General features: G+C 63.3%; 1 protein-coding gene across 3 annotated transcripts; it reads right to left on the bottom strand.

Moving 5' to 3' along the window:
- Positions 1-288: 288 nt before the first annotated feature.
- On the bottom strand, positions 289-27,730 carry PRPF40B (pre-mRNA processing factor 40B). 3 transcript variants are annotated; one of them, XM_089774798.1, is made up of 27 exons: positions 27,585-27,730; positions 24,792-24,872; positions 24,180-24,323; positions 23,472-23,546; positions 23,028-23,055; positions 22,683-22,708; positions 21,803-21,880; positions 21,216-21,326; positions 19,667-19,787; positions 18,843-18,867; positions 18,301-18,462; positions 17,739-17,853; positions 17,559-17,623; positions 16,540-16,704; positions 14,514-14,622; positions 13,805-13,955; positions 12,837-12,970; positions 4,459-4,573; positions 3,720-3,811; positions 3,114-3,230; positions 2,893-3,030; positions 1,691-1,786; positions 1,390-1,470; positions 1,069-1,171; positions 881-942; positions 671-787; positions 289-523 (listed from the first exon to the last, which is right to left on the bottom strand). In XM_089774798.1, the coding sequence occupies exons 1-27, from the start codon at positions 27,585-27,587 to the stop codon at positions 431-433; spliced, it is 2,607 nt and encodes an 868-aa protein (XP_089630924.1). In that variant the 5' UTR covers positions 27,588-27,730; the 3' UTR covers positions 289-430. The 3 variants fall into 3 exon arrangements, with proteins under 3 accessions (XP_089630924.1, XP_089630922.1, XP_089630923.1); XM_089774796.1 differs by having other exon boundaries at positions 881-1,171; XM_089774797.1 differs by lacking the exon at positions 21,803-21,880 and having other exon boundaries at positions 881-1,171.
- Between the last annotated feature and the right edge of the window lie 88 nt (positions 27,731-27,818).

The raw sequence follows: 27,818 nt of genomic DNA, 5'->3' as shown, positions 1-27,818 counted from the left end.
CCTGCCCACAGCACGAGCCAGCGGGGCCCAGGCCACGGTTATAAATAGTATTTAGAAAACCCCTTTAATTCCCAGAGTACGAGCAGCGCCCCAGTAACAATGCGCTGGGCCTGGCCACGCCCCTCAGCAGCACACGCCCCACGGCCATCCCTGTGACCAGCACCCGCCAGCCTCGGCGCCAGGCCCTGGGCGCATCCAGCCAGCCCCGGCCCTGCGGCCGCCGTCCAAAGTGCCGGCGTCCTGGGGCCAGCAAAGCTGCGGGGGATCCATGGAGCCCGAGTCCTGAGCGAGGCGCCCCCAGGCAGCTCTCTGGCGTGGGCAGCGCAGTTGCCTCTCGCCTGCTCGAGCTGTCCGGGAGGTGGAGAGGAGCAGAGGGTGTCCCCCACGGGTCCCAGGAAGCCCCAGTGCAGCAACAGCCCGGCAGGCCCGGCTACTGATCGTCATCCAGCTGCTGCAGCAGCGTCCGACGCCGCTTCTCCAGCTCCCCCTCACTCGGCTCGCTGTCCGACGTGTCCCAGACGCTCTGCATGGGGAGGGGGGGAGAAATCAGGGGGGCAGCCTCTGCCCTGTCCAGTCCCCTGGGCTGCCCCACAGCCAGTCTCTCCCCCACATCCCTCTCTAGCTCTTGCCCTCCACAGCCAGCACCTCTGCCCCCCGGCACTCCCTTTACCTTCTCCCTCTTGAGGCTGCGTTGGGGGGAACGCCGTCGGCCCTCTGCCCGCTCTGGCTCCTTCTCCTTCTCCTTCCCCTTCCTGCCTTTCTCCTTCCCTTCGTTCTGGGGACTGTTCTGTAACACAGCAGCTGGGGCTCAGCGCGGCCTCAGACCATACAGCCAGGGGGGCAGGACCCCAGCAGCGCCCCCCACGCCCCCTGCACTCACCGATTTGTGCCTCTTCTTCTTGCTTTTCTTCTTCTGCTTCCGGGACTTGCGGGAGCTGAGATCTGCAGCAGAGGGAGCATCAGTCGGGCACTGTCCTGGCGCTCTCCAGGCGCACGGGGTCTGGCCATGCCCGGGTGCCAAGGGGCGGTGCCCGGGCCAAGTCTCCCCCCGGCAGCCCCAGTTCCCACCTGAGTCGGGCGAGGAGGAGAGCTCTGAACCGGACTCCGAGTGATTCCGCTTCCTCCTCTTCTGGGCCCGCTGGTGGTGGGACTCCAGCTCCGACTCTGAGCCCTGGGGGCAGAGCTGGGGGTTAACACGGCCCCGGTCGGCCCCTCACCCCAGCAAGCCCCTCTGGGCAGGGCCTGACAGACCCACAGCCCTAAATCCCCTGCCCGCCCCCAGCTCCAATGGGCATCCGGCCAGCTCCTCCGTGGGGGCACAGCCCTGGCACCCCTCCCCTGGGCTGGCTCAGGGGGACCCCCGTGCACACGGGCCCTCGCCCAGCTCACCGACTGCGAGCGCTTCCGATGGTGTTTCCTGCCTCTCTTGGTGTGTTTCTTGGCTTTGGCGTGGTAGTGCTGGCACTCGTTCTGCGGGCACAGACCCACGGCCCGTCAGGCCTGGCGCAGCCCCGAGGGGCAGGGCTGCACAAGGCTCCGCGAGGCGGGAGCTGCCCTCTCCTCTGTGGGGGACCCAGAGCCTCCCTCCCCCGCCCCGGGCACAGCCCCAGCCCTCTACACGAGGCCCCTCAGCCCCCCTCCATATTGAACCCCAGAGCTCCTCCTGGAGCAACGCCCCACCCCCCCTCACCTCCACCACCTGGAGGAACTCCCTGAAGAGCCGGATCCGCTCGGACTCCAGCGTGATCTGCTCGAAGGGCAGGTCGCTGAGGAATCGCTCCCGCACCTGCAGACACAGGGAGCTGGGGAGGGGCCGTCCCCTCCCCCCGCAGCATGGCCCACGCCCTCCGCAAGGCACAGGCAGCCCCCCACCTACTGCATGGCCTGGGCAGCCCCCCTCCCCCCCGCAGCATGGCCCACCCCCCTCCGCAAGGCACAGGCAGCCCCCCACCTACTGCATGGCCTGGGCAGCCCCCCTCCCCCCGCAGCATGGCCCACCCCCTCGGCAAGGCACGGGCAGCCCCCCACCTACTGCATGGCCTGGGCAGGCAGCCCCCCCCCCTCCCCCCCCCCCCACAGCATGGCCCACCCCCCTCCGCAAGGCACGGGCAGCCCCCCACCTACTGCATGGCCTGGGCAGCCCCCCTCCCCCCGCAGCATGGCCCACCCCCTCAGCAAGGCACGGGCAGCCCCCCACCTACTGCATGGCCTGGGCAGCCCCCCTCCCCCCCCCCCGCAGCATGGCCCACCCCCCTCCGCAAGGCACAGGCAGCCCCCCACCTACTGCATGGCCTGGGCAGCCCCCCTCCCCCCGGAGCATGGCCCACCCCCCTCCGCAAGGCACAGGCAGCCCCCCACCTACTGCATGGCCTGGGCAGCCCCCCTCCCCCCGCAGCATGGCCCACCCCCTCGGCAAGGCACGGGCAGCCCCCCACCTACTGCATGGCCTGGGCAGCCCCCCTCCCCCCGCAGCATGGCCCATGTAGCCCCACCCCCCCACATGACTCAATCACGCATACCCTGGCCCCACAGCGCAGCACGGGCAGCCCCCTGCCCCACGGCACACAGCACTTGCACCGCACTCTCCCTGCCATTACCCAGGGTGGGGGCGAGGGGCCATTCACACACAGCAGCCCTGCCCTGCACGGCATCTGGGGGGGTCGGGTGGCTGAGCCCTGCGAGTGATGCTGGACTGAGGGGTCCAGAGGGCGGGATAGGGGAGGGGCCAGGCCCCATGAGCGATGCTGCGGGGGGAGGCGCCGTGTCCTGCCGCCCCTGACCTTGGGAGGAGGGGTCCAGAGGGCAGGAAGGGGGAGGTCCCGGGCCCAGGGAGCAACGCCTGGGGGGCTGCCCCGGGCCAGGCATGGCAGGGGTGCGGGCGCCCCCCCATACCTCGTCCCAGGAGGAGCCGGGCTCCAGGGGCGGGGCGGCCTGCTTCAGCATGCTCTTGAAGGCTGCTTCGCGGCGACGCAGTTTGCGCGCTTCCTCCTTCTCCCGCTCCCGCTCCCGCGCCTCGGCCTTCTCCAGCAGCTGTGGGGAGACACCGCAGGGTTAAGGCCGCGGGGGACGGGCCCCGCTGAGCCCCGGCCTCGGCCCCGCCTGGCCCCACATACGCTGTTGAAGGTCAGCTTGATGTTGCCTGCGTCCAGCGTGGCCGCCCTCTTGTCAAAGCTGATGACGTGGGCGAAGTCCTCGAAGGTCGTCTTCACCTCCACGCTGAAGCCGCGATCCTGCCAGGACAGAGGCAGGGTCACCCGCGGCCCAGCCCGGCCTGTCCCCCAGGGCCGACAGCAGCAGGGTCCAGAACTGGGCGAGGCCAGGCGCTCAGCAGGACACAGGACCTCGGGGGAGTCTCCGTCCCCCGGAACATACAGAGGGCTCACGTCTCCCTAGCCTTGAAATGCAGCCATCTCTGGGGTGGGGCATGGCAGCTGTTTAGGACGGGATGCGAAGAACAGGCCTGCGTCCAGTGCGAAGCAGGGGAGCTTCAGAGGCAGAATGAAATGAGCAGAGCTGGCTTAGCTCTCCCCAGCCTAGGGCTCGGGGCGCTGGATTCACAAGTCCTCCAAAAGGTGACGCGCACCTGCAGAGAGACCAGGGGCCTGGCGCTTGGGCACGTGAGGCCAGGCCTGTCCAAGGCCCCCTCCACGCAGCAGGCAAACGGGGGCAGGTCAGACAGGACCCCTCCCCCATGGGCAGAGGCAGCTGCATGCCCTCACCTTTAAGATGTCCTTGATGATCTTCTTCTCGTCATGGAAACGAGCCTTGAGATCCTCCACGTAGAATTTAAACAAGTCCAGGGGGGTGGAGCCTGAGCAGAGGGGGCGGCGTTACAGGCCCTGCCAGGACACCCAGCGAGGCGGGGAGAGGGGGGGAGCACGCCGGGCTCCGGAAGAGCCCCCAGCCTGCTACGCTCAGGAATGAACAGCCCACCTCAGGCAGGCAGGTCATGGCGCAGGGCAGCCGCACAGCAACAGAACTCAGGAGTCCTGGCACCCAGCCCCAGCTCTAACCATTAGACCCAGCTCCCCTCCCAGAGCAGGGAGTCCTGGCTCCAGCGCTGTCACTCTGCTCACTAGGCAGCACTGCTCTCGCGGGGCCCAGAGCAGCACCCAGGAGTCCTGGCTCCCAGCCCCCTGCTCTGGGCAGGCCCCTGGCCAGGACTCGATGCAGCCTCCCTGAGCCCCGTAAAGTGAGGCCCAGAAAGGGGGCGGCAGAAAGGGGACCCGGCCGGGAGGGGGGCTGTGTGACTGGGCTAGCGCCTCCCGTCTCTCTGCATTTATCCTGCTGCAATGAAGGGGGGCAGCCCCGGGAACCCACCCCCGGGGCCCCTCAGCTGAGCCCCCCCCCCCACTTTTGGGCTCTGCTGCAGTCAGGGCTAGTCCCCCCCCTTTAACATGCCCCCCCGGGCTCCACGCCACGTGCGGGAACGTCCCCTGCCCCCCAGCTGCTCCTTACCCGGCTGGCCCAGCATGTTGGCAAAGCGGGCGTCGGCGCGGAGCGACGGGTACAGCTCCATCCAGGTGGACATGGAGTGCAGCTGCCCCTTGTCATGCAGCTCATCCAGAAAGGCCTGGGCAAGAAGCAGCCTTGTTATTCTACGATAGAGCGAGAGAGAACTGGGAGATCAGCCCCTCCCCCGAGCGCACGTGCGCCCCAGGGGACACCGGACCCCGCTCCCGGCAGCCCCCCCAAACAGCCAGAGCTTCGGGGGAGCTGCCTGGATCGCACAACCCCTCTTGGCACCATTGAGAGAGTCGGGCCGTGAAGAGAGAGCGCTGGGTCCTGGCTCACCGGCTACTCCCCAGAGAGAGCGAGCGCGCGCCGGATCCTGGCCCACCGGCTACTCCCCAGAGAGAGCGAGCGCGCGCCGGATCCCGGCCCACCGGCTACTCCCCAGAGAGCGTGAGCGCGCGCCGGGTCCTGGCCCACCGGCTACTCCCCAGAGAGAGCGAGCACGCGCCGGGTCCTGGCTCACCGGCTACTCCCCAGAGAGCGTGAGCGCGCGCCGGGTCCTGGCCCACCGGCTACTCCCCAGAGAGAGCGAGCGCGCGCCGGGTCCTGGCCCACCGGCTACTCCCCAGAGAGAGCGAGCGCTCGCCGGATCCTGGCCCACCGGCTAGTCCCCAGAGAGAGCGAGCGCGCGCCGGGTCCTGGCCCACCGGCTAGTCCCCAGAAAGAGCGAGCGCGCGCCGGGTCCTGGCCCACCGGCTACTCCCCAGAGAGAGCGAGCGCGCGCCGGGTCCTGGCCCACCGGCTACTCCCCAGAGAGAGCGAGCGCGCGCCGGGTCCTGGCCCACCGGCTACTCCCCAGAGAGAGCGAGCGCGCGCCGGGTCCTGGCCCACCAGCTACTCCCCAGAGAGAGCGAGTGTGCGCCGGGTCCTGGCCCACCGGCTACTCCCCAGAGAGAGCGAGCGCTCGCCGGATCCTGGCCCACCGGCTACTCCCCAGAGAGAGCGAGCGCGTGCCGGATCCCGGCCCACCGGCTACTCCCCAGAGAGTGTGAGCGCGCGCCGGATCCTGGCCCACCGGCTACTCCCCAGAGAGAGCGAGTGCGCGCCGGATCCTGGCCCACCGGCTACTCCCCAGAGAGCGTGAGCGCGCGCCGGGTCCTGGCCCACCGGCTACTCCCCAGAGAGAGCGAGCGCGCGCCGGGTCCTGGCCCACCGGCTACTCCCCAGAGAGAGCGAGCGCTCGCCGGATCCTGGCCCACCGGCTACTCCCCAGAGAGAGCGAGCGCGCGCCGGGTCCTGGCCCACCGGCTAGTCCCCAGAGAGAGCGAGCGCGCGCCGGGTCCTGGCCCACCGGCTACTCCCCAGAGAGAGCGAGCGCGCGCCGGGTCCTGGCCCACCGGCTACTCCCCAGAGAGAGCGAGCGCGCGCCGGGTCCTGGCCCACCGGCTACTCCCCAGAGAGAGCGAGCGCTCGCCGGATCCTGGCCCACCGGCTACTCCCCAGAGAGAGCGAGTGTGCGCCGGGTCCTGGCCCACCGGCTACTCCCCAGAGAGAGCGAGCGCTCGCCGGATCCTGGCCCACCGGCTACTCCCCAGAGAGAGCGAGCGTGCGCCGGATCCCGGCCCACCGGCTACTCCCCAGAGAGTGTGAGCGCGCGCCGGATCCTGGCCCACCGGCTACTCCCCAGAGAGAGCGAGCGCGCGCCGGGTCCTGGCCCACCGGCTACTCCCCAGAGAGAGCGAGCGAGCGCCGGATCCCGGCCCACCGGCTACTCCCCAGAGAGCGCGAGCGCGCGCCGGATCCTGGCCCACCGGCTACTCCCCAGAGAGCATGAGCGCGCGCCGGGTCCTGGCCCACCGGCTACTCCCCAGAGAGAGCGAGCGCGCGCTGGATCCCGGCCCACCGGCTACTCCCCAGAGAGAGCGAGTGCGCGCTGGATCCTGGCCCACCGGCTACTCCCCAGAGGGAGTGAGCGAGCGCCGGATCCCGGCCCACCGGCTACACCCCAGAGAGTGTGAGCGCGCGCCGGGTCCTGGCCCACCGGCTACTCCCCAGAGAGAGTGAGCGCGCGCTGGATCCCGGCCCACCGGCTACTCCCCAGAGAGAGCGAGTGCGCGCTGGATCCTGGCCCACCGGCTACTCCCCAGAGGGAGTGAGCGAGCGCCGGATCCCGGCCCACCGGCTACACCCCAGAGAGTGTGAGCGCGCGCCGGGTCCTGGCCCACCGGCTACTCCCCAGAGAGAGCGAGTGCGCGCTGGGTCCTGGCCCACCGGCTACTCCCCAGAGAGAGCGAGTGCGCGCCGGGTCCTGGCCCACCGGCTACGCCCCAGAGAGAGCGAGCGAGCGAGCGCCGGATCCCGGCCCACCGGCTACTCCCCAGAGAGAGCGAGTGCGCGCCGGGTCCTGGCCCACCGGCTACTTCCCAGAGAGAGCGAGCGCACGCTGGATCCTGGCCCACCGGCTGCTCCCCAGAGAGAGCGAGCGCGCGCCGGATCCTGGCCCACCGGCCCCTCCCGAAAGAGAGCGAGCGCGCGCTGGATCCCGGCCCACCGGCTACTCCCCAGAGAGAGCGAGCACGCGCCGGATCCCTGCCCACCGGCTACTCCCCAGAGAGAGCGTGAGCGTGCGCGGATCCTGGCCCACCGGCTACTCCCCAGAGAGCGTGAGCGTGCGCCGGATCCTGGCCCACTGGCTACTCCCCAAAGAGCGTGAGCGCGCCAGATCCTGGCCCACCGGCTACTCCCCAGAGAGAGCGTGAGCGTGCGCCGGATCCTGGTCCACCGGCCCCTCCCGAAAGAGAGCGAGTGCGCGCCGGATCCCGGCCCACCAGCCCCTCCCCAGAGAGAGCGAGTGCGCGCCGGATCCTGGCCCACCGGCTACTCCCCAGAGAGCGTAAGCGCGCGCCGGATCCTGGCCCAATGGCTACTCCCTAGAGAGCGTGAGCGCGTGCCGGATCCTGGCCCACCGGCCCCTCCCAAAAGAGAGCGAGTGCGCGCCGGATCCCGGCCCACCGGCTACTCCCCAGAGCGCGTGAGCGCACGCCGTATCCTGGCCCACCGGCTACTCCCCAGAGAGAGCGAGCGTGCGCCGGATTCCTGCCCACCGGCTACTCCCCAGAGAGCGTGAGCGCGCGCTGGATCCTGGCCCACCGGCTACTCCCCAGAGAGCGTGAGTGCACGGTGGATCCTGGCCCACTGGCCCCTCCCGAAAGAGAGCGAGTGCGCGCCGGATCCCGGCCCACCGGCCCCTCCCCAGAGAGCGTGAGCGCACGCCGGATCCCAGCCCACCGGCCCCTCCCCAGAGAGCGTGAGCGCACGCCGGATCCCAGCCCACCGGCCCCTCCCCAGAGAGCGTGAGCGCACGCCGGATCCCAGCCCACCGGCCCCTCCCCAGAGAGAGCGAGCGCGCACCGGATCCTGGCCCACTGGCTACTCCCCAGAGTGAGCACACACCGGACCCCTGCCTGTCTGCACCTCCCCAGGGAGAGTGAGCACTGGACCCCTGCCCATCCGCCCCTCCCCAGAGAGAGGGTGCTGGGTCTGCCCTGAGATCATGCACCCAATGAAGTGTCCACTGGTGACTTGCTGGGTGGCTTTGCTTAGGGAAAGGTCTCATGCAGCTGCTGCCCCCTGCTGGCCAGCCCGGGACGCACAGGCTGGGGTAGCAATGGCTCCTCCAAGACCGGCTCCCTGCAGAGGTGGTAGCTGGCTGAAGGAGGGCTCAGGTAGGCAGGGGGCTACTGGCGGAGTTATCCGCAGGCAGCAGGGCTCAGCGCAGGCCGGCCTGGCAGCAGCACGGGGGTCACTGCAGGGACGAGGCAAACAAGGACAGAAGTTAAGAGGGAGGCTGGGACTCAAGGGACGTGAGTTCAAGTCCCGCTCTGCCTCCAGCTGCCTCAGGGTCCTTGGGCAAGATGCCCTCTGGGCTCCCAGTGCTACCGCTGCACCCTGAGAGCTTCCATGCCAACCTCACCATGGCCAGGCTCATGGAGCCCCCCTCCCAGGAGCATGGGCGACAGGCCCCTGATCTGACCCTGCCGCCAGCATGCAGGCAGCCAGGTGCTTGGGGCAGGGCGACGGAGATCCAAGGGCCCATAGACATTGGCAGAGATGTTAGCGTCAGCACCCAGGGAGCTGGGTCAGTGCCGTTCGCTGGGTGGGGGGCGAGGGGAGGACTGATCCGCCTCCAGCTGCAGCCACAATCCAAACTCCCCAAAGCCGCAGAACTGAGCCCACACTAACAGGGTTCAAAAAAGAGCAGGGTTCATGGAGGTCAGGTCCATCAATGGCGATTAGCCAGGATGGGCAGGGACGGTCCCTAGCCTGTTGGTCGGGGTGACGGGGGAGGGATCGCATGAGGATTCCCTGCTCTGTTCACTCCCTCTGGGGCATCTGGCACTGGGCTAGCTGGACCTTTGGGCTGCCCTAGTGCAGCCTCCCATGTTCTTATGAATAGAACCCAGGCTCTCTGACTCCCGGCCCTTCCTTGCACAGAATCACAGAACACTAGCACTGGAAGGGACCTCGAGAGGCCATCGCGTCCAGTCCCCTGCCCTCACGGCAGGACCAAGCACCATCGAGATCAGGGATTCCCAACCTTTTTCCCATGGAGGAACCCCTAAAATAATTCTTCATATCCCGAGGAACCTATGAAAATGTTTGCTGGGCCAGAAAAAGTTGACAGCAAGGAGCGCAATTCAATTACTGCTAAATGATTGTCAAGAAAATGTATTTATAAAGAGCTGTTATATATATACTAGCCAATTAGCCCGTCATAAGACTGGATTTTCAGGTCTCTCCTCCATGTTGATCTTCTCTCCTGAGCCTCCGGTCTCTCACTCTGTCTGTCTGTCTGTCTCTCCTCCTCCTGCCTCCCCGTCTCTCTCAGTTCTCCTCCGCCTTCTGCCTCTCACTCTCTCTCTGCTCTCCTCTGTCTCTGTCGGGAATGCACGCTCGTCCAGGCCCCGCCCTCTGGGCTGCACCCCCCTTCACCTCCCACCGTGGCGCTCAGCTGATTTCTGCGCCGCTCGGCCGGGCCGCTGCACGGGAGCAAATGGCGCAAACAGCCTCTCTCTTCTCCTTCTACTGCCTCGCCCTCTCTCTCAGCTCTCATCTGCCTCCTCTCTCTCTCTCTCCTTCTCTCCTCCCCCTCCTGCCTCTCACTCTGTGTGTCTCTTCTCCTCCTGCTGCCGCGTCTCTCTCACTCTCTCTCGCTGCCCTCCGCCTCCTCTGTTCTCCCCTCTGTCTCTTCCGCGTCCTCTGTGTCTGCTCCTCTTTCCTCCTTTTGAATCCGGTGCCCTTTCCTGACATCAGAGACGCACGCTCGTCCAGGCCCCACCCCCTGGCTGTTCCCTCTGGGCGGCGCTGTTGTCTCCCGCCGTGGCACTTGGCCGACTTCTGCACCACTCAGCTGGGCCGCCACGTGGGAGCAAGCAGCGCAAGCGGCCGTTTGAGCCCCGCACTCCCCATGCAGCACCCCCATGCTGCATGGGGAGCGTGGAGCCCAAACAGCCGCTTGTGCCATGGCGGGAGACAACAGCGCCACCCAGAGGGAACAGCCAGCGTTTCAGCGTTACAGAGTCACAGGCATTGGGCTACTATAGATATGATGTCAGCTTACATTGTAAGAAAAAACATTTTTATTTATTTATTCCACGATTTCTCGCGGAACCCCTTTCGATGGTCTGCAAAACCCTGATTGGGAAACACTGGTCTAGATCAGTGGTCTCCAACCTTTTTACACCCAGGATCACTATTTAAATTTCAGAACAGGCGAAGATCTATCGCCCCGCCCCTTCCTTGAAGCCCCTCCCCTTCATTGAAGCCCCGCCCTCTCTATTCTCCTCCTGTCCATCACTTGCTATCCCCAGCCCTTACCTACACACTCTGATAAAGTTTATTTTTAAATTATGCGATGTATAAAATTAAAATCACATGTTTATAGTTATGAAATAAATGGTCTGGTTTTTATTCATGCTATTTAAATCTAAAAGGAAGCATTTAGAATTATACATTTTGTGGGGACAGTTCTGCCGCTGGGGGCAGGGGAGAGGGAACAGGGTGCTGGGAGGGCAGAGGACAGGGTTCTGCAGCAGGGGACAGGGTGCCAGAGTTCGGGGAGTGGGGACAGAGTTTGGGGAGTGGGGATGGGAGTGGGGACTGAGTTCTGTAGCTGGGGAGAGGGGAGTGGGGTCTGGGGAGCGCGGACAGGGGGTGGGGTGCCAGTGGCAGCAGAGTGTCCCCTGCATCTGCCTCCTCCCAGGATTCCCCCCCCCTCTCCCCCCCGCAGAGGGAAGCCAGCACATGCCTCCTCCGGGCCCGACTTCCCCTTTCCCCCCGCGGCGCAGGGAAACTCCACGCGTGCCTACCCTGGAGCCAACCCCGCCCTGCAGTGGGGCCAAACCCCCACGGGAGCCTGCCCTGGGGCCAAACCCCCCTTCTGCGGCACAGCCTGGCCAAGCCAGCCCCCTCCCCTCCCGCAGCGCAGCCAACCCCCGCAGGTGCCTGCCCCGGGGCCAAGCCACCTCTCCCACCGTGCGGACAAACCCCTGCAGGAGCCTCCCCAGGCCAAACCCCGGGGCCGACCCCCGCTCCCGTGGCGCAGGGAAATCCCAATTCACCCCTCCCAGGGAAGCCGCTGGACCCCTCTTCTGGAGCTGATGCCCCCTCCCCCAGCATGTGACAGAGCTGTGGGAGGGGAGCAGCCTGTGCTCTTCCGGAGTCCCTGGAAGTGACGCAGGCTTCACCCAGGACTTCCATCCACCCTGCAGGAAGCCAGCACTACACTAGAGGTAGGTAGTGGAGCTTCTCGCGGGTGGGGGGAAAATGGGGGATGGGGTGGCCGACAGGTTGATGACCATGGCTCTAGACCAATAATCATTCTTGTTGCTCTTCTCTGGACCTTCTCCAATTTCTCTGCATCTTTCTTGAAATGTGGTGCTCAGAATTGGACACACTACTCCAACTGAGGCGGAAGAATGACTTCTCGTGTCATGCTCACAACACTCCTGTTAATGCAGCCCAGAATCAGGTTTGTTTTTTTTTGCAACAGCATCACTCTGTTGACTCATATTTAGCTTGTGGTCCACTATGACCCCTAGATCCATTTCTGCAGGACTCCTTCCTAGACAGTTGCTTCCCATTCTGTATGTGTGACACTGATGGTTCCTTCCTAAGTGGAGCACTTTGCATTTGTCCTTATTAAACTTCATCCTGTTTACCTCAGACCATTTCTCCAGTTTGTCCAGCTCATTTTGAATTATCACCCTATCTTCCAAAGCAGTTGCAACCCCTCCCAGCTTCGTATCATCTGCAAACTTAATAAGCGTACTCTCTATGCCAATATCTAAATCACTGATGAAGATATTGAACAGAACCAGGACCAAAACAGACTCCTGCAGAACCCTACTTGTTATGCCCTTCCAGCAGGATAGTGAACCATTAATAACTACTCTCTGAGTACGGTTATCCAGCCAGTTATGCACACACCTTACAATAGCCCCATCTAAGTTGTATTTACCTAGTTTATTGATAAGAAGGTCATGTGAGACCGTCTCAAATGCCTTACTAAAGTCTAGGTATACCACATCCACCACTTCTCCCTTATCCACAAGACTTGTTTTCCTATCAAAGAAAGCTCTCAGACTGGTTTGACATGATTTGTTCTTTACAAATCCATGCTGGCTTTGTCACCTTATTATCTTTCAGATGTTTGCAGATGAATTCCTTAATTACTTGCTCCATTATCTTTCCTGGCACAGAAGTTAAACTGACTGGTCTGTAGTTTCCTGGGTTGTTCTTATCTCCCTTTTTATAGATGGGCACTAGATTTGCCCTTTTCCAGTCCTCTGGAATCATTCCCATCTTCCATGATTTTTCAAATTGTGGAAGACAGGATTCGTGGAAGACGTGCACTCCAATCCATGCTCGCATGCCACCCTGCAGCACAGAACAGTCACATCCCAGCCTCCGTCCAAGGCTCTGGGCCCCATGGCTCTTGCTGCAGAGCCGGACGGGGAAGGGAAGCAGCGGTGGGCTGCTGAGGACCGGAAGGGGGAAGCTGCTCAAACCAGAACTGTGGGAACAAGTCCAGGAGGAGGAGTTCCAGTCCTCAGGGCCAACTGCTGAGCTCTCTAGTCCCTGCTGATGTGCACTGACCAGTGCTGCCCTGGGCATGGGAGAGTTACAGCAAATAGTGACCAGCCATCGCGCGCTCTCCAGATACCCCCCTCCTCTTGCGCCATCCTTGTTTCTGCTGAGTCCTGAATGCCCCTCCATGGGTAGGCAGCCTCCACCTAGACTCCCAGGCCATCCTGCTCCACCGAGCCCAGGCCCAGGCAAATCAAGCCATCCCCCCCTTCCAGGCCCCAGGGCGCCGCTACCTGGAAGGCCTCCCTGTTCTTGCGCTGCTGGCGTCTCTCACGCAGCCTCGTCTTCTCCTTCTCCTCCTCCTCCTCCTTCTCCAGCGTGCGGATGTGCTCCTCGAAGCAGATCAGGGCGTCCTCCTTGTCCATGTCTGCAAGAGGCGCGGGCTGAGCGGGCAGAACTGGCACCAGTGGTGGGGGAGGGCAGGAAGGAGCTGGGCGAGCATGGGACCATGGCAGGGGAGCCAGTGGCATGTGGTAACCACCCTTGGACCCTCATCCGAAGGATGCCCCGTGGTTACAGAGCAGGGGCTGGGAGCCAGGACTCCTGGGCTCTGTCCCTGGCTCTGGGAGGGGAGTGGGGCCCGTGGATTAGAGGCAGGGTGGGCACCAGGACTTCTGGGTTGCAGGGAGAAAGGGTGAGGAACTAGCCTGTTCTATTTATCATGGGGGTGGGGAAGTGAGGCGGTACCATTTATCTTGGGGTGGAATGGCATGGCCGGCCAATACTATTTATCCTGGGGCTGGCCTGTTCCACTTGTCTTGGGGTACGGGAGTGGCTGATCTGTAATATTTATTTTGTACCATTTATACTGGGATAGAAAGTACCATTTATCTCGGAGCAGGGGGGCAGCCTGCTTGCACCATTTATCTTGGGTCGGGAGGGGAGGCATGATTGGCCTGTATCATTTATCTTGAGGCAGGAGGGTGGGATGACGGGCCTGTACCATTTATCTGGGGGTAGGAGGTGGGGGGATGGGCCTGTACCATATGTCTTGGGGGCGGTGATGGGCCTTTTATCTTGGTCCATAGTCAGTCAGTGTCGTTTATCTAGGGGCAGGGAGATGGTCTGACTGCATCATTGATTTTGGGGGAGGGTTTCTGCAGCTGGTCTGTACCATTTATCTTGGGGCAGGGGCATGGGTGGGCTGTACTATTTATCTTGTGGCAGGGTGTGGGGGGGAGAGGTCCGGGGCTGCCCTCACTCTGCAAGTCCTCATCCTCGGCAAAGGTGGGGTTGTCCATCAGGTACTGCTGGGCCTCGGACCAGGTGGTCTGGAAGCTGACATTGCTCATGCTGTCCAGGATGTTCTTCAGGGCCTGGATGTTCCGCTTGCGCAGCTGCTTGGTGTGTTCCTGGGCGGAGGAAACGGGCCGTGTCAAACGCCCCCTGTCCTGGGACCCACCCCGGGGGACATGGCGCCCCACTGGCTGCCTCCTGCCCGCTGCTATGGCTCCACACAGACTCCCCCAGAGCAGCGGCTACTGCGGTGCAAGCTGATAGCGCAGGTGGCCATGCCCCCCTCACCCCGCAGGCGATGCGACCCGAGCCGGAGACAAGTCAGCCAGCAGCACTGCTCTCACCGTCACCAGCGGCACACCATGAGGTGCTGACAGCGTCATTACAGCCTAAAGCAAAGGAAATCCCGCTCCCCCTCCAGGGCTCTATGCCCTTCGATACACACCCGCCCCCACCCCCCATTGCATAGGCTGAGTGGCACTGGCAGAACCCACACGCTGCCTTGATTGTAAACCACGGGCGGTTTTTGACTTTGAATAAGGGGTTATGGAGCATGATGGCTGGGCAGGGTCACACCTGCCCAGACACCATCATGTGATAGTCTGGGCTCCGTACTGACACCAGGCGGAGTCACGCCGGCCCCACCCTGCATCACAGCTGGGATCTGCTGTTACCTTCTCTTTCTTGGCCAGGAAGAAGAGCACATCGTCGTAGATCTCCTTGCGGTCACGCTCTGGGACTATGGCCCACACCTCCTGCTCCCCGAACATCTGCTCGGCTTTCCTAAAGGGAATGGCCGGGGCAGGCGGTTACTGGGCCAGGCTCCCCACTGTGCCCCCAAGCCCGGGGAGGAGTGCAGCAAGACATTTCCCGCCCCCAGTGGTGGAGCCAGGGCGTGGCCTGCGGGATGGGCCCTCTGCTTGGCCAGGGGCGGCACGGTTCCTGCAGACTGGGGGCAGAGGCGATGGGGACGTCCGAAGGCACCGGAGCAGTCAGTGATTCCTGATGTTAGCATGGGCTTTGCCACCTCCCGGGAGATTACTTCCCTCTGTCAGCCTAGCCCCACGGCGCCCAGCAAGGCCAAACCTCTCGTGCCGTCTGGCTGGGAACCCTGAACCTCGCTCGGCCCCACCCTGTAACAATATGGTTGTTCTGTAACCATGACGGAAGGCCTGAAGCCATATTGGCAGCCAAAGCCACCTTCTGCAGCCAGACTGCAGAGCAGCAGCCATTAGCCGCAAGGCCTAGTCACATACTCGCATTCCATCTAAGTTGTCTTAAAATAGTGTCACACCAGGCTGGGAGAAGGGGATTTTGTCCTGAGAGCCCCTCGCTGTCACCAGATAAAGAAACAGCTCTCAAGATGGGTAAAGAAAACGTCAGTCGCACCATTCTGTCTGGCAAGAAACTGCTCATCAATACTTGAGGTTGTGGAATCCTCATTCTATGATCATTGTCATTACACTTCCCTATTGTTTGACTGTGTGATCTCTGTGTGGTTTGTAACTGTTTCTGTCTGCTGTATAATTAATGTTGCTAGGTGTAAATCAATTAAGGTGGTGGGGTCTGATTGGTTAGGTAATTTTGTTATGACTGGTTAGTAGAATCATGCTAAAATAATTGGTTACGGAATAGCTAAGCAGGACTCAGGTTTCATTATATAAACTGGGATCCAAGAAGGAGACCAGGAAGATCGGAAGTAACAGACGCAGAAGGAAAGCAGCAAAAGGCTGGAAGAAGACCAAAGGGAGACAAGGAACACCAAGAAGGGGGAACACCTGAAAGAAGAACTCACCTCCGAGACAGCCTAAGATAAGAGCTGCCAGGACTCTCCTGCACGACCGTGACATGCAGCAGCTAAGATCCAGAGAGACTGATATTGCCTGGCCAACAGGGGAAGTCTGCCTGTACCAGGGTTGGTGAGCATAACACTGTGTGCTTAGCATGTGCATTCTGCTTGTTTGGGAATTGTCAATAAATAGAGGATAAGGATATTACTGTGTAAGGCTCTTTCACTGGCTAAAGATCCTGCCAACCCGCAGGAAGATGCGCCCTAAGCCCTAGGAATTGGGTAAGGGTGCGTGTGTAAATGAACAAGGTTGCACCTTGAGCCCTAGGAGCCAGGTAACGGTGTGTGTCCCTTCAGTGTGGAAGGGATAGAGAAATTTATGTGGGTAATAACCCGCCTGCTGCTGCTTAGCAACAGACCCTGCCGAACAGCCCCACACTGGATTCACACATCTCCCCTGCCAAAGGGGGCTCTGGGGCTACAGCCAGTGCATCAGGGCTCCTGGGTTCTCTCCGGCGAGGGGGTGGGAGACGCGCAGGGGTTGGCTGGATCCTGAATGCTATCAGCTGTGTATGTGCACTTTCCTAGCCTTCTGCCTGCTCTGGGACCCTCCATCCAGCACTCCAAGGCCAAGTCCCAGAAACCAAGGGGACGATCCCCCTGCCCAGCCACCCTCCCCTGCAGCCCTCTGCCACTCTTCTGGTTCCCCTGCTTTCCCCCCAGCCTGTGCCCCGCCTCTTGCGCCCTGGCCCCTATGCCCAACCACTCGCTCCCTGGCCCCTGTGTCCTGCCACTTCCCCAGATGGCACTGCAGGGAGCAGGGCGGGAGCTCGGCTCCTCCGACCCCAGCCTCTCCCCCAGGGGGCGCTGCAGGGACCGGGGTGGGAGCTCGGCTCCTCTCCTCTGCCCACCTGTAGCGGGTGATGGAGCTCATGCGCTCGTGCTGCTCCAGAAAGCGCTGCAGCTCCTCTTTGGCCTCCTTGGCCTTCAGCCGAGCCTCCTCCTTCTCTTCCTTCTCCCGCTGGGCCTTGTAGGCATTGAAGGCCTGCTTCTTCTCGCTCAGCTTGGGCAGGGCGCTGGGCAGAGCACATGGGCTGGGTTAGGGGCTCCCTTGCTGGCTGCTGCTGAGGGGCAGCTCCGAGGACAATAACAGAGGCACTGCAGGGAGCGGGGCAGGAGCTCGGCTCCTCTGACCCCAGCCTCTCCCCCAGGGAGTGCTGCAGGGGGCGCTGCAGGGAGCGGGGCGGGATCTCGGCTCCTCTGACCCCAGCCTCTCCCCCAGGGAGTGCTGCAGGGAGCGGGGCGGGAGCTCGGCTCCTTCAACCCCAGCCTCTCCCCCAGGGGGCGCTGCAGGGAGCGGGGCGGGATCTCGGCTCCTCTGACCCCAGCCTCTCCCCCAGGGAGTGCTGCAGGGAGCGGGGCGGGATCTCGGCTCCTCTGACCCCAGCCTCTCCCCCAGGGGGCGCTGCAGGGAGCGGGGCGGGATCTCGGCTCCTCTGACCCCAGCCTCTCCCCCAGGGGGCGCTGCAGGGAGCGGGGCGGGATCTCGGCTCCTCTGACCCCAGCCTCTCCCCCAGGGGGCGCTGCAGGGAGCGGGGCGGGATCTCGGCTCCTCTGACCCCAGCCTCTCCCCCAGGGGGCGCTGCAGGGAGTGGGGCGGGATCTCGGCTCCTCTGACCCCAGCTTCTCCACCAGGGGGCACTGCAGGGAGCGGGGCGGGATCTCGGCTCCTCCGACCCCAGCTTCTCCACCAGGGGGCACTGCAGGGAGCGGGGCGGGATCTCGGCTCCTCCGACCCCAGCCTCTCCCCCAGGGGGCGCTGCAGGGAGCGGGGCGGGAGGGGAGTCCCGGCTCCTCCCTGCAGCGGGCTGCACTCCTGCAAGCCAGCAGCATGGATGGGGGCGGAGCCGGCGGTGGGGCTGGTCCCTACCTGTACCGCGGATCATCCACAATCATCTTCATAGCCAGCTCCCACGACGTGTTGGAGGGGACGCCCTGAAGCCAAATGCTGGGACTCAGATGGGACCGGGACAGCCCCCGCAAACAGGCCCCTCGCCCTGGCCAGCCCCACTTCCCCCCGAGCGAGCCCCCCGGCTCCCTGCTCTTGTACCTTGTCCTTCAGCAGCTCCTTAAAGGCCAGCTTGGCCTCCTCCTTGGTGCTCCAGTTGAAGGCGCTCCTCTCCCCGGCCCCCGTCTCCTCCTCCTCACACCGGCCGGGGTCAGCACTGCGCCGGGAACACAGACACCGGGCTCACAGTGCAGAACGCCCAGGGAGCTGCGGGGGGAGCGGGGGAAGGGCCCCGGCTGGGCTGGGGCGACCCGCCTGCCTCAGTAATAGCTTAGGGGAGCAGGGGAAGGCGGGGCCGTGGGTCAGGACAGAGAGAATTCCCTGCCAATGGCAGGGGAACTGAGCTGGAATCACCCCCCAGGGCAGTAGCCGGGGCCCATCACTCCCCATTGGGGGAGGGGGCATCTGACTGTCTCCCCACCTGCATCCCATCTCCCTTCCGCTCTCTGGAACAGGCCCTGGCGCCCCTGCAAGCTGTGTGTGCCCGGCACCCACAGACGCCAGTGGCCCCCAGGCCCAGTGCCCGCGGAACAGCTGGCCACACAGAGCAAACGCCCCCCAATTCCTGGCGGGGTCCCTGCTTGACACCCCCCTGCCCCGTCACCTGCTGGTCACTTCCTCCTGCTGCAGGGCCACCTCCTCCAGGCCTTCCATTGTGGCCCCCAGCACAGGCGTGTGCTCCTCCCCGCCCGGCGCCTCCATGTCCGTGCTGGCGGACGAGGACAGGCTGGGGCTGGAGGCGGCTGACGGGGTCTCCTGCTGCTTCCTGGAAGAGCAGAGAAGGCTGGAGCCTGGGGCTGGTGGGACTCGGAGAGGGGCCCACACAGCCCCCTGGGGGCCAGACCTCTGGGCTCACAGCACTGTGGGGCCCACCACCCTTGAGGGGCAGGGGGGCCCCTGGAGACCTCACGCTGGGGTGTGTGGCTCTGCCTTGCCCTCCCCATGTCCCCACAAGGGAGGTACCTGCCCTCGAAACCCATACACCAAGCAGATAGGTCCCTGCTAGCACCCCCGCCTACGCCTGAGTGGGGGCCTTCCTGAGGGCCCCATCCCCCTCTGGCCCCTGGGGGCAGTGCCACCCTGCTCTTACCGCCCCGGCTCAGAGCTAACGGGTCCAAGCCCAGCGGGCAGATGCCAGCCACTCACCCTGCCTCCTCCTCGTCGATGAGCGCTGCAAGGAGGGAAAACAGAGAGCCCGGCCGTTACTCGGGGCAGCGCCCGGTGGCCAACGGGGGGCGTCATTTCGAGGGGCTCTGCCTTCGTGCCCAGTGCCTGCCAGGGGTTGAAGCTGCTCCGGGGGCTAAGCAGGAAGCTCGAGGCCAGGGGCATGTGGCTAGCTAAAGACTGGCTGCGGCCGACCCATTTTGGCAGAGCCCCCGGGGCTCCGTCTGTGCCCGGAGCTGAGCAAGGCCGTGAGGGCCCAGCCAGGCTCTGTGGCAGGATGAGAGCCGGAGAGGTGCTGGCGGCTGGGCTAAGCACTGGGCTCCAAGACACAGGCTCCCCATGACCACGAGACAGGAGCAGACAGAGACAGGTAGATCCATAGCAACTGGCTGGTGGGGTCCGACACTGGGCAGCCTCGGCTCCGGCTTCTGCTCCGGCTCCCTGTGCCGCGCCCAGAATGCCGGGGGCCGCGTCTGCAGCAAACAAGCCTCTGCTCCAAACAGGCTGCTGGGCTGCGGCGGGTCCCCCTGAGCACGGAGCAGGAGCCTGGCACAGAGGGACTCGCTGGGCGGAGACACGGGAGGGCTGGAGCCCGGAAGCCCAGGCTCGGGGGCCTGCCCTCGTGACAGACACGATCCCTTGGGGGTCGGGGACCACTCCAAGGCCGGGGCACGGTGAGACCCCTGGGGCACTGGCTGTACCAGCCTACCCAGGTGGCGGTTAGCCTGCGGCGCAGGGACTCTGCCTAAGTTCCCGAAGGCGTGGCTGCCCTGGCCCCCAGCTCCCTAGGCTCCCAGCCCCTTTACCCTCCAGCTCGTCCAGGTCCCGCGGCTTGGTCCAGCGCGACTCTTTGCTCTGGGAGTTGTAGTAGTAAGATTTGCCCGTGTCGGACTTGTACTCCCTCCAGGGGCACTGGGATATCAGCAGCTGCAGAGGCAGAGAGCAGGGCGCTTTGAGCCAGGGGCTATTAACGCCCATGGAGAGGGCACCGACAATACCAGGGGTTAGAGCAGGGGAGCTGGGAGCCACGGCTCCCTCTCTGCCACGGGAGAGGGGCAGGCTAGCGGCTCACAAGAGCTGAGACCTACATCCTCATGTTACATTCTGTCTCCCTGACAGGCGATCACTCGTCGCCGAGCAGGATCATCTTCCACAGGACTTGCGGCCCCTCAGGGGGTGGATGAGGCCGATCCTTGAGCCACAAGTTCTACTACAGTGAGGATGGATGTTTCCAGGTACAGCAGGAGACAGTTGGCCATGACTAGAAGCCAGTCTCCCCCTCCTCCTGCGTCTCTGCAAGTCCTTATAAAGCGTCCGTTGTCCTCCCACGTTACGGTACGTTCAGCTGAGAAAACAGGCCCTATCTCAGGAGATGATGGTCTGGCATCCGAACCACGGGACCAGTCCAGCGAAGCTGCTGCCGGACGAGCGTTGCCTCGAAACTGGTGGGCTTAGCCTCTTCCAGAACACGGCTGTTCGTGCGCCGGTCTTCCCATTTGATCTTCAAGACCTTGCACAGGCAGCACTGGTGATACCTCTCAAGGACTTTCAAGTGATGTCTGTGGGTTGTCCAGGTTTCAGACCCATACAACAGTGTTGGGAGAATGACGGCTTGACAGACAAGAAGTTTAGCGTCTGTTCGAATGTCGTGATCTTGCCGTAAACGAACAAAGGCCACGCTGGCCCAGCTCAGACGACGTTGGATGTCTACATCCATATCTGCCGTGCATGAGCGAGAACTCCCAAGCTAGAGAAAATGCTCAACGATCTCCAATGCTTTTCCATTGATTTTAATAGATGGGGCGCACGGAACCTCATTTGGAGATGCAGCACTTTGGTCTTCTTGATGTGAAGGGCGACACCAAGACATCAGCAAACACATTCAAGAGCGTTTGAAGAGTTCTCTCATAATGGGCAAAAACTGCACTGTCATCCGCAGCCTGAAGTTCCACAGACTGATAGATGTGATGGGGATCTTACTCTTAGCTTTCAGCCTGCTAAGCCTCAACAGCATCCTACCTGTTCTGTAGATGATTTCAACGCCAGCCAGGGGCTTCCCAGCAACTAGGTAAAACACCCCGGCAATAAAGACTGTGGCCGGGACGATGCTGTTTCACTCCCGTTTATACTTTGAAAGGTTCCCTCGGGGAGCCAGTGCTGCTCAGAACAGTCACTTTCATGTTGTCATGAAGCAACTTTAGGACACTGGTGTCTGCCTCCCTAGTCTACTCCTGGCTACAAACACACATTTCCAGCTGGTCTCTGGTGTTGCTGTGTAGCTGTCACTCAGCTGTGGGCCCCACCCCAGAGGTGGCTGCATCTCAGTGCTGGGCGAAGGGCTCTGAAGGAACTCACCTCTGCTTTGGACTTCAGCTCATCCGGCTTCTCCCAGGTGGACTGCTTGGAGTTGCAATTGTAATAGTAAATGCGTCCGTCTGGGGCCCTGTGCTCGCTCCAGGGGGGCTTCTGGGCACCACAAGCAAGAGCAGGGTCAGGAATGTCCAACCAGCCCCCCACAGCTGCCCTCCTTGGGCCACACAGCTCAGCAGGGACCCTGCCCCGACCTCCTCCCTGTATGGGCCTGATCCTGCTCTCACTGCAACCAGCAACAAAACCCCAGATGACTCCCAGTTGGTCAGGATGGGGCCCATGCTGGAAATGCTGGTATCACTCACCTCCCTGGCACAAGAGGCAGGCGGCGAAGCGCCAGGGCCCCCTGTGGCAGGGTCAGGCCCTCGGCAGGAAGTGGCGTGTTTGGCTTTTCCTGGTGGTTGTCCCACTTCCTCCCGCAAGGGGTTAAGCTGGGACCGGGCTGGAACATGCACCCCCAGGGGGTTGAAATGGCCCCTCCACTTGGAGGGCATTTCTGTGGCTCCTGACACGCACCCTGCCCACAGCGCCCCCCAGAGCCACCGGGAAAGGACACACCCGCCCCACGGTACCTTGCGGGGGGCATCCTGCGCTGGGGAACCACTGCCCATCAGGCTATGCTGGACGGGGGCCACCATGGGATTCGGGAGCTAATGGGCACAAAGGTGACAAAAATCAACCCCTCTTCCGAACTCAGCCGGGGCCCCGTCCCGAGCTGCAGCCCCCTGCTAGCCCTGCCCTGGGCTCCCAACAGCCCCCTCACGTCCGGGCCACAGTGGGGATGTCAAAAGTCCTTCAAAAATGTAACCGTGTAACCTCTACCAGCCCCAGCGGTTACACTTGCTGCGGCCTCTGCAGTATAAAGATTTTATAGACGAGCTTTAGACTGCAGCGAGGCCTCCCTGGAAGCGGGGAGCCAGCGTGTAACCTGTGGTGGGAGGGCTGGGCTGGGCCTGCATGGACAGGGCTAGACGGCCTGAGCAGCCCCTGCCTGCTCCAGGCCCTATTGGTTAACCGGTTAACCATTTACATCCCTAATCCACGGTGCTGCACGTGCCCTGGGCTCTGCCCTCCCCCGGCTCTGCTGGGCGCTTGGGAGGCCACTCAGGAGACTGAAATGCCACCCAGCAGATTAGTGGAGCCTCGAGGTAGGTTTTGTGTTCTGTGGGTGGTGCACATTCACACATGCCTTGGTGCACAGAACATTATTCTGCACATTGATGGGAAAGATTAGAGGGAACACTGACCAGGGCCCCTGAATCCTGACCCACAGACCTCAGTTCTGAGCTCCCCCTCTCCCAGGGTTCCTCACTCCTGACCCATAGCTCCCTGCTACGCCTGACCTAGGCTGCCCCCAGCTCTTCTGGTGCCCCTCACTCCTGACCCACAGCCCTGGGAGGGAGCATGCGCTGCCACATTGCTGAGCACTGATGGGGGGAGGGGCCTACTCACTGTGGGTGCCGGTTGGGCCGGAGCAGCTGGAAAACAAGAGCCATGTGTTACTGGGTGGGGGCGGAGGGGCTGCCAGGTGTTGCCATCGGCCTGGGAGCTACAGGCTCCCAAGAGAGACTGGCAGGGCTGGACACCCAGCCTCATTCTCAGGATCCATCGGGCTCCCCTCAGGATCCGGCCTGACTCCCAGGTGCCCCCCGAGACGCAGAAATGTTTTACCCTCCTCCCTGAGCTGCTGGGGGCGGTGGACACTCCAGACAGCTTCTTCCCCCCCCCCATGATGCACCTGTCCCCTCTCAGCAGCTCCCCCATGGTCCACCCCCCATGATGGACCCTGGCACTCACCGCCAATTGGGTCTGTCACAGGAGCCGCCTGCCAAAAGAGAAACGGGGCCATGAACCGTGGGGGCTACGGCTCAGACTCAACCAGACACCAGACACCCCCGCCCAGGGCCCCTGAATCCCTCTGCAAACGGCAGGGAGCTCAGAGCCAGCCTCCCCTGCCAGGGGGAAACTGAGGCGCAAGACCATCCAGGGACCATTCCACAGCTGCAGTGAACATGTCAGTCGCAGTACTGGAGAGAGAACCCAGGAGAGCTGGCACTCAGCCCTCACCCGCGGGTGGCATCTCAGCTCTGCTCTGGAAACAAGGACTGGGCAATGGGCCCCCATGGAGAGAGGCAGGACAAGGGCACGAGGCCCCCTCTATGTTCCACCCCCAACTCAGCCCTGGCAGCCCCCACCTGGGCACGGCTGGCTGGACAAGAGAGAGGTTCCAAGGATGCTCACCACTGCAGGGACAGGACCAGAGGGCACCCCTGGTATCAGCATCCCTGGCATCATGGGAGGCACCATGGGCGGCATCTAGGGGACAGAAATGTGGCATGGCAGGCAGCAGGCATGGCTCAGAACCTCGGCCTGGGCCCTGTGCCCACCAGTGTCTGGGGAACCCCGGAAGCATGGCTCCCATCACACGATCGGGGGAAAGGCCCAGAGAACCGACATCCGCGTGGGGCTTTTCCCAACATCTTGGTATTGAGGTTTAATAGGAAATTCGGGGCAGCCCTCGACAGAGCCTGGCCCCCTCCCCCAGGAGCACTTCTCAGCCACGTTCTCCACCTCCCGCAGCCTGGACCGGGACTGACCTGGGGCTCCCTCCTCCCCTGCTCCAACCACTAGGCCTCACTCCCCTCCCCAAGCCAGGGGAGAACGCAGGAGTCCTGGGGCTCCCTCCTCCCCTGCTCCAACCACTAGGCCCTACTCCCTTCCCAGAGCTGGGGAGAGAACCCAGGAGACCCGGGGTTCCAACCCATTAGGCCCCACTCCCCTCCAGAGCTAGGGAGAGCAACCCGGATGCCTGGGTTCTATCTCCCGCCCAGCCAAAGGGCCCCACCCGTCCAAGGTCATGGTCCTGCACTGACATTCCATCCTGAGTGGAGGCTGAAAGGGGGCCCTGGGCTCCGACCGACACCACACAGGCAAAGGGAGAGGCTTTACCTGTCCTATGGGAGGGGGCCCTGCCATGGGCGGGAGCAGAGGTGGCATCATGCCAGGGGGCATAGGAGGCATCGCTGGCGGTCTCGGCCCGATGGGAGGGAGTCCCATGGGGGGGAAGGGAGGGGGGATTCCAGGAGGAGGCAGCTAGGAGCAAGAAGAGACACACGCCACTGAAGGGACAGGCCCGTGCCAGCCAGGGACTCCCCCGCCACTGCAGCTACTCAGACCGATGTCTGGTGCCAGCCACGGGCCCAGCCTGCTCAAGGTGCAGCCAAGGCCAGCTGCATCCTTGCTCCCACCGCACCACGTCCACGCTGGGGCTTTGAACGGCTCCAATTCCCTTTGCCCGCTAATTCAGCTCAAACTGCCCCCGTCGGAGCCCGCAGAAAGCAATGAGCATGCACTGCTCATACATGGGCACACCCACACCGACCCCCTCCCCCACGCATGCCCATACACACACACGTGTGCGCACACCACCAAGGGATTGCACGTTGCTCACTTCTCTCACGCAGCCAGGCCAGTGAGTCCCCCTTTGCGCCGTGCTGTGGGATGGGGGGGGGGGGTCACGCTGGTTTGGTTACTAAGTGATGCAGGGTGCAGGTAACTTACAAAGGGCGGAGGCATCATGGGTGGGGCGGTGGGAAATGGGGCCGGCTGCCCTGCAGGGCCGCTGCTGGAGTCCGGAGCCGACTGTCAACAGCAAGAGAGAAAAAGAAATGCAGGCACCCGCTGGAAAGAAAGGAGAGCAGAAGGGGCGGGGCGTCCCGGGTTCCAGCCCCAGCCCTGCCATGCAGTACGTGACATAGAGACTCCTCATGGAGACACATCGGATCCGATTGAATTAAAGCAGACAAGGGAAAACAAGCCAAGCGAAGGAAAGAGAAACAGACCAACGAGAAGCTGCATCTTCCCTGGCCGACAGCAGCCCAGCCGGGAAACGAACAGCACCGCTCGGCCCTTGCAGCATGGGGCCGCCAGGCAGGTGGTCAATCCCCTTGACCCTGAGAAGGGAGGCCTGGCCCTCCTGGCTCCCAGGCAGATGCCTCCGCCCAGCTTGTACCAACTGAAGGGTGGGGGAGTTAGAAACATGGAACGGCTGTCAAACCCTCCATGCGGACAGCAGCTCTTGGGGAGAGAATCTGCCATCTGGGGCAGACGGGAGTCAATGGCTGCGTTAGCCAGGGCAGCTCTCTGGCCTTGCCGTGCAGGAGGTGAAACTAGATGATCATCATGGTCCCTCTGGCCCAGGACTCTGGCTCTGCTCCAGTAGGCAACGAAGGTGGGTGCCGGGCATAGGAAGAGCAGAATCTGCTCCCAACATGGGCAGCTTTGGGCCACTCTTCAGCACCGACGGCGGAGCCCTGGGGGAGCAGGCTGCAAAGCACCAGAGGTGGATGGATGGACAGATGGATGAAGGGTGGCTATGGGCGGGATGGAGGGAGGGAGAAGGCGTATGGGGATAGGTGGATACGGGGATGGGATGGATGAAGGGGACGTATAGGGATGGATGGATGGGATAGGTGAAAGGATGAAGGGTGTGTATAGGGATGGATGGATGGTGTGTGTTTGGAGATGGATGAATGGTGCATAGGAAGATGGATGAATGGAGGGTATAGGAATGGATGGATGGATGGGATGGATAAATGGAGGGTATAGGGATGGATGGTGCACATGGAGATGGATGAATGGTGCATATAGGGATGGATGGATGGTGCGTAGAGAGATGGATAGATGGTGCATATGGAGATGGATGGATGGTGCGTAGGGAGATAGATGGATGGGATGAAGGGTGTATATAGGGATGGATGGTGTGTATAGAGATGGATGGGATGGATGGACGGTGCATATAGGGATGGATGGACGGTGCATAGGGAGACAGAGGGATGCGATGGATGAAGGGTAGGTATAGGGATGGATGGACAGGATGAATGAAGGGTAGGTATAGGGATGGATGGACAGATGGATGAAGGGTAGGTATAGGGATGGATGGATGGACAGATGGATGAAGGGAAGGTATAGGGATGGATGGACAGATGGATGAAGGGTGCCTATGGAGATAGATCAATTAATCTATCTTTATTTTCAGAACACCACACCCCCAGCAGGATACAGAGCCTGGTCCATGGCTCCCTGGGCTGAGGATGATCCAGGCCAGTAGCAACGGCGCATAACTGCTGATGGACCCTGTGTGTAATGAACTGAGTATCTCAGCTCTCACTGAGCAGGTGTCACATTGTGATCCCTCCCCCCTGACACAAATGGCTACTCACCCACCTGCTGTGAGCTGCCTCACCACAGAGGCACAGGGATGAGTGGGCTGCCCCTCCTGGGAATGGGTGGGGGAGTCTGGGGACAGGCAGAGGCCTGTTAGATAAGGGCTCATCAGGCAAGAGAGCCTGGAGTTGGCAGGAGGGTGCGATCACAGGGCACACTGAGGCTGTGGGATGGGGAGGGCCAAGGAACCCCAAGGGAGGCTGAGGCCCACATGGCATCACCCGGCGCAGCCTGTCAGGTGGGGCTGGCTGTCCATGTTTCACTGGAAGGACAGGGTTGATAAACTGCAATGCCATTTGCTGCCCTTTGTCCAGCACTGGGCACAGCCCCCCTCCTGTCAGCACCTATAGCACAAATGCCCCCCCAAGGTCACTGGCTGGCTCTGGTGCGGGCGGGAGAGGGGTGTCCGGATGTGAGTATGCAAAGCTCTATCTGGGGGGGTGTCTGTATCAAAGCAAAGGGAAAACCCTACTCCCCACTTTTACTTCTCCCGCCCTCCAACCTGGCAGGTGCAGACTCCCCACCCTTTGCTCCACCTGCAGCTGCCCAGAGCAGACCAGGGCAGCATGTGAAGGCCCAAACCTATGGGCACCCCCAAGGCCCAGCCACGGAGCAGGACTCAGTCCCATGCATGGGGGGGGGGGGGCTCTGCCCCAAGGGGGGCAGTGCCTGTGAACGGGGGGGGGCCTCTGCCAGAGGGATCAGAGCCGGAGGGGCTGAGCCTGTAAGGGGGGGGGGGGTGTCCGTCCACCACAAGGGTCTCTGCAGGCAGGACTCAGCAGGGGCGCTCGGTACGTGTAGGGTGGGGCAGGGCCAGCAGGGTGCTCTGCCAGGGGCACTGCCCATCCACGGGGGGGCAGAGCTTGGGGGAGGGCTCAGCCTTTGGGGGGAGGGAATAGAGCGGGAGGGCTGAACCCGTGCGCGGGGGGGGGGGGGGGGGGCTGAGCCCGTGCGCGGGGGGCGTCAGAACGGGGGGGGGCAGAGCCCGTGCGCGGGGGGGAGGGCAGAGCGGGGGGGGGGGGCTGAGCCCGTGCGCGGGGGGGGGCAGAGTCCGGGCGGGGGGGTCTCTGCCGGGGAGCGGCGCGCGCAGCCCCTCGCCGGGCCGGGCCCAACAAAGCGGGACGTTACCATGCCGGAGCCTCTGTCAGCTGGGCCCGCGCGCCCACCCGGCAGTAAGCGGCGCTGCTATTGGCTGCCGGGCGGGGGCGGGGCCAGGCGGCACCCCTTCGCTGCCGAGCCCGGACGCCTGGGTTCCACCCCCGGCTCCGCCCCCGAGGCGGCTCCCGCCCCGCCCCCTTTCCCCCCCCGCGCGGCCTCGGGGCTCTGCCGGCAGCGCGGCTCGTGGCGGGGCCCGAACGCTGC

Source organism: Pelodiscus sinensis, chromosome 31 (genome assembly GCF_052426305.1).
Source record: "Pelodiscus sinensis isolate ZL-2025 chromosome 31, ASM5242630v1, whole genome shotgun sequence".
Classification (NCBI taxonomy): Eukaryota; Metazoa; Chordata; order Testudines; family Trionychidae; genus Pelodiscus; species Pelodiscus sinensis.
This window is presented reverse-complemented; position numbering and strand designations above follow the sequence as displayed.

Bases quoted from the DNA above. Each gene is read 5' to 3' on its own strand.
- PRPF40B (XM_089774796.1), bottom strand. The intron at 21,881-22,682 runs GTGAGTAGGCCC...TGTGCCCATTAG, and splicing joins CGGCCCAACCGGCACCCACA to CTCCCGAATCCCATGGTGGC. The intron at 12,971-13,804 runs GTGAGGGCAGCC...CGCCTCTTGCAG, and splicing joins CGAGGATGAGGACTTGCAGA to ACATGGACAAGGAGGACGCC.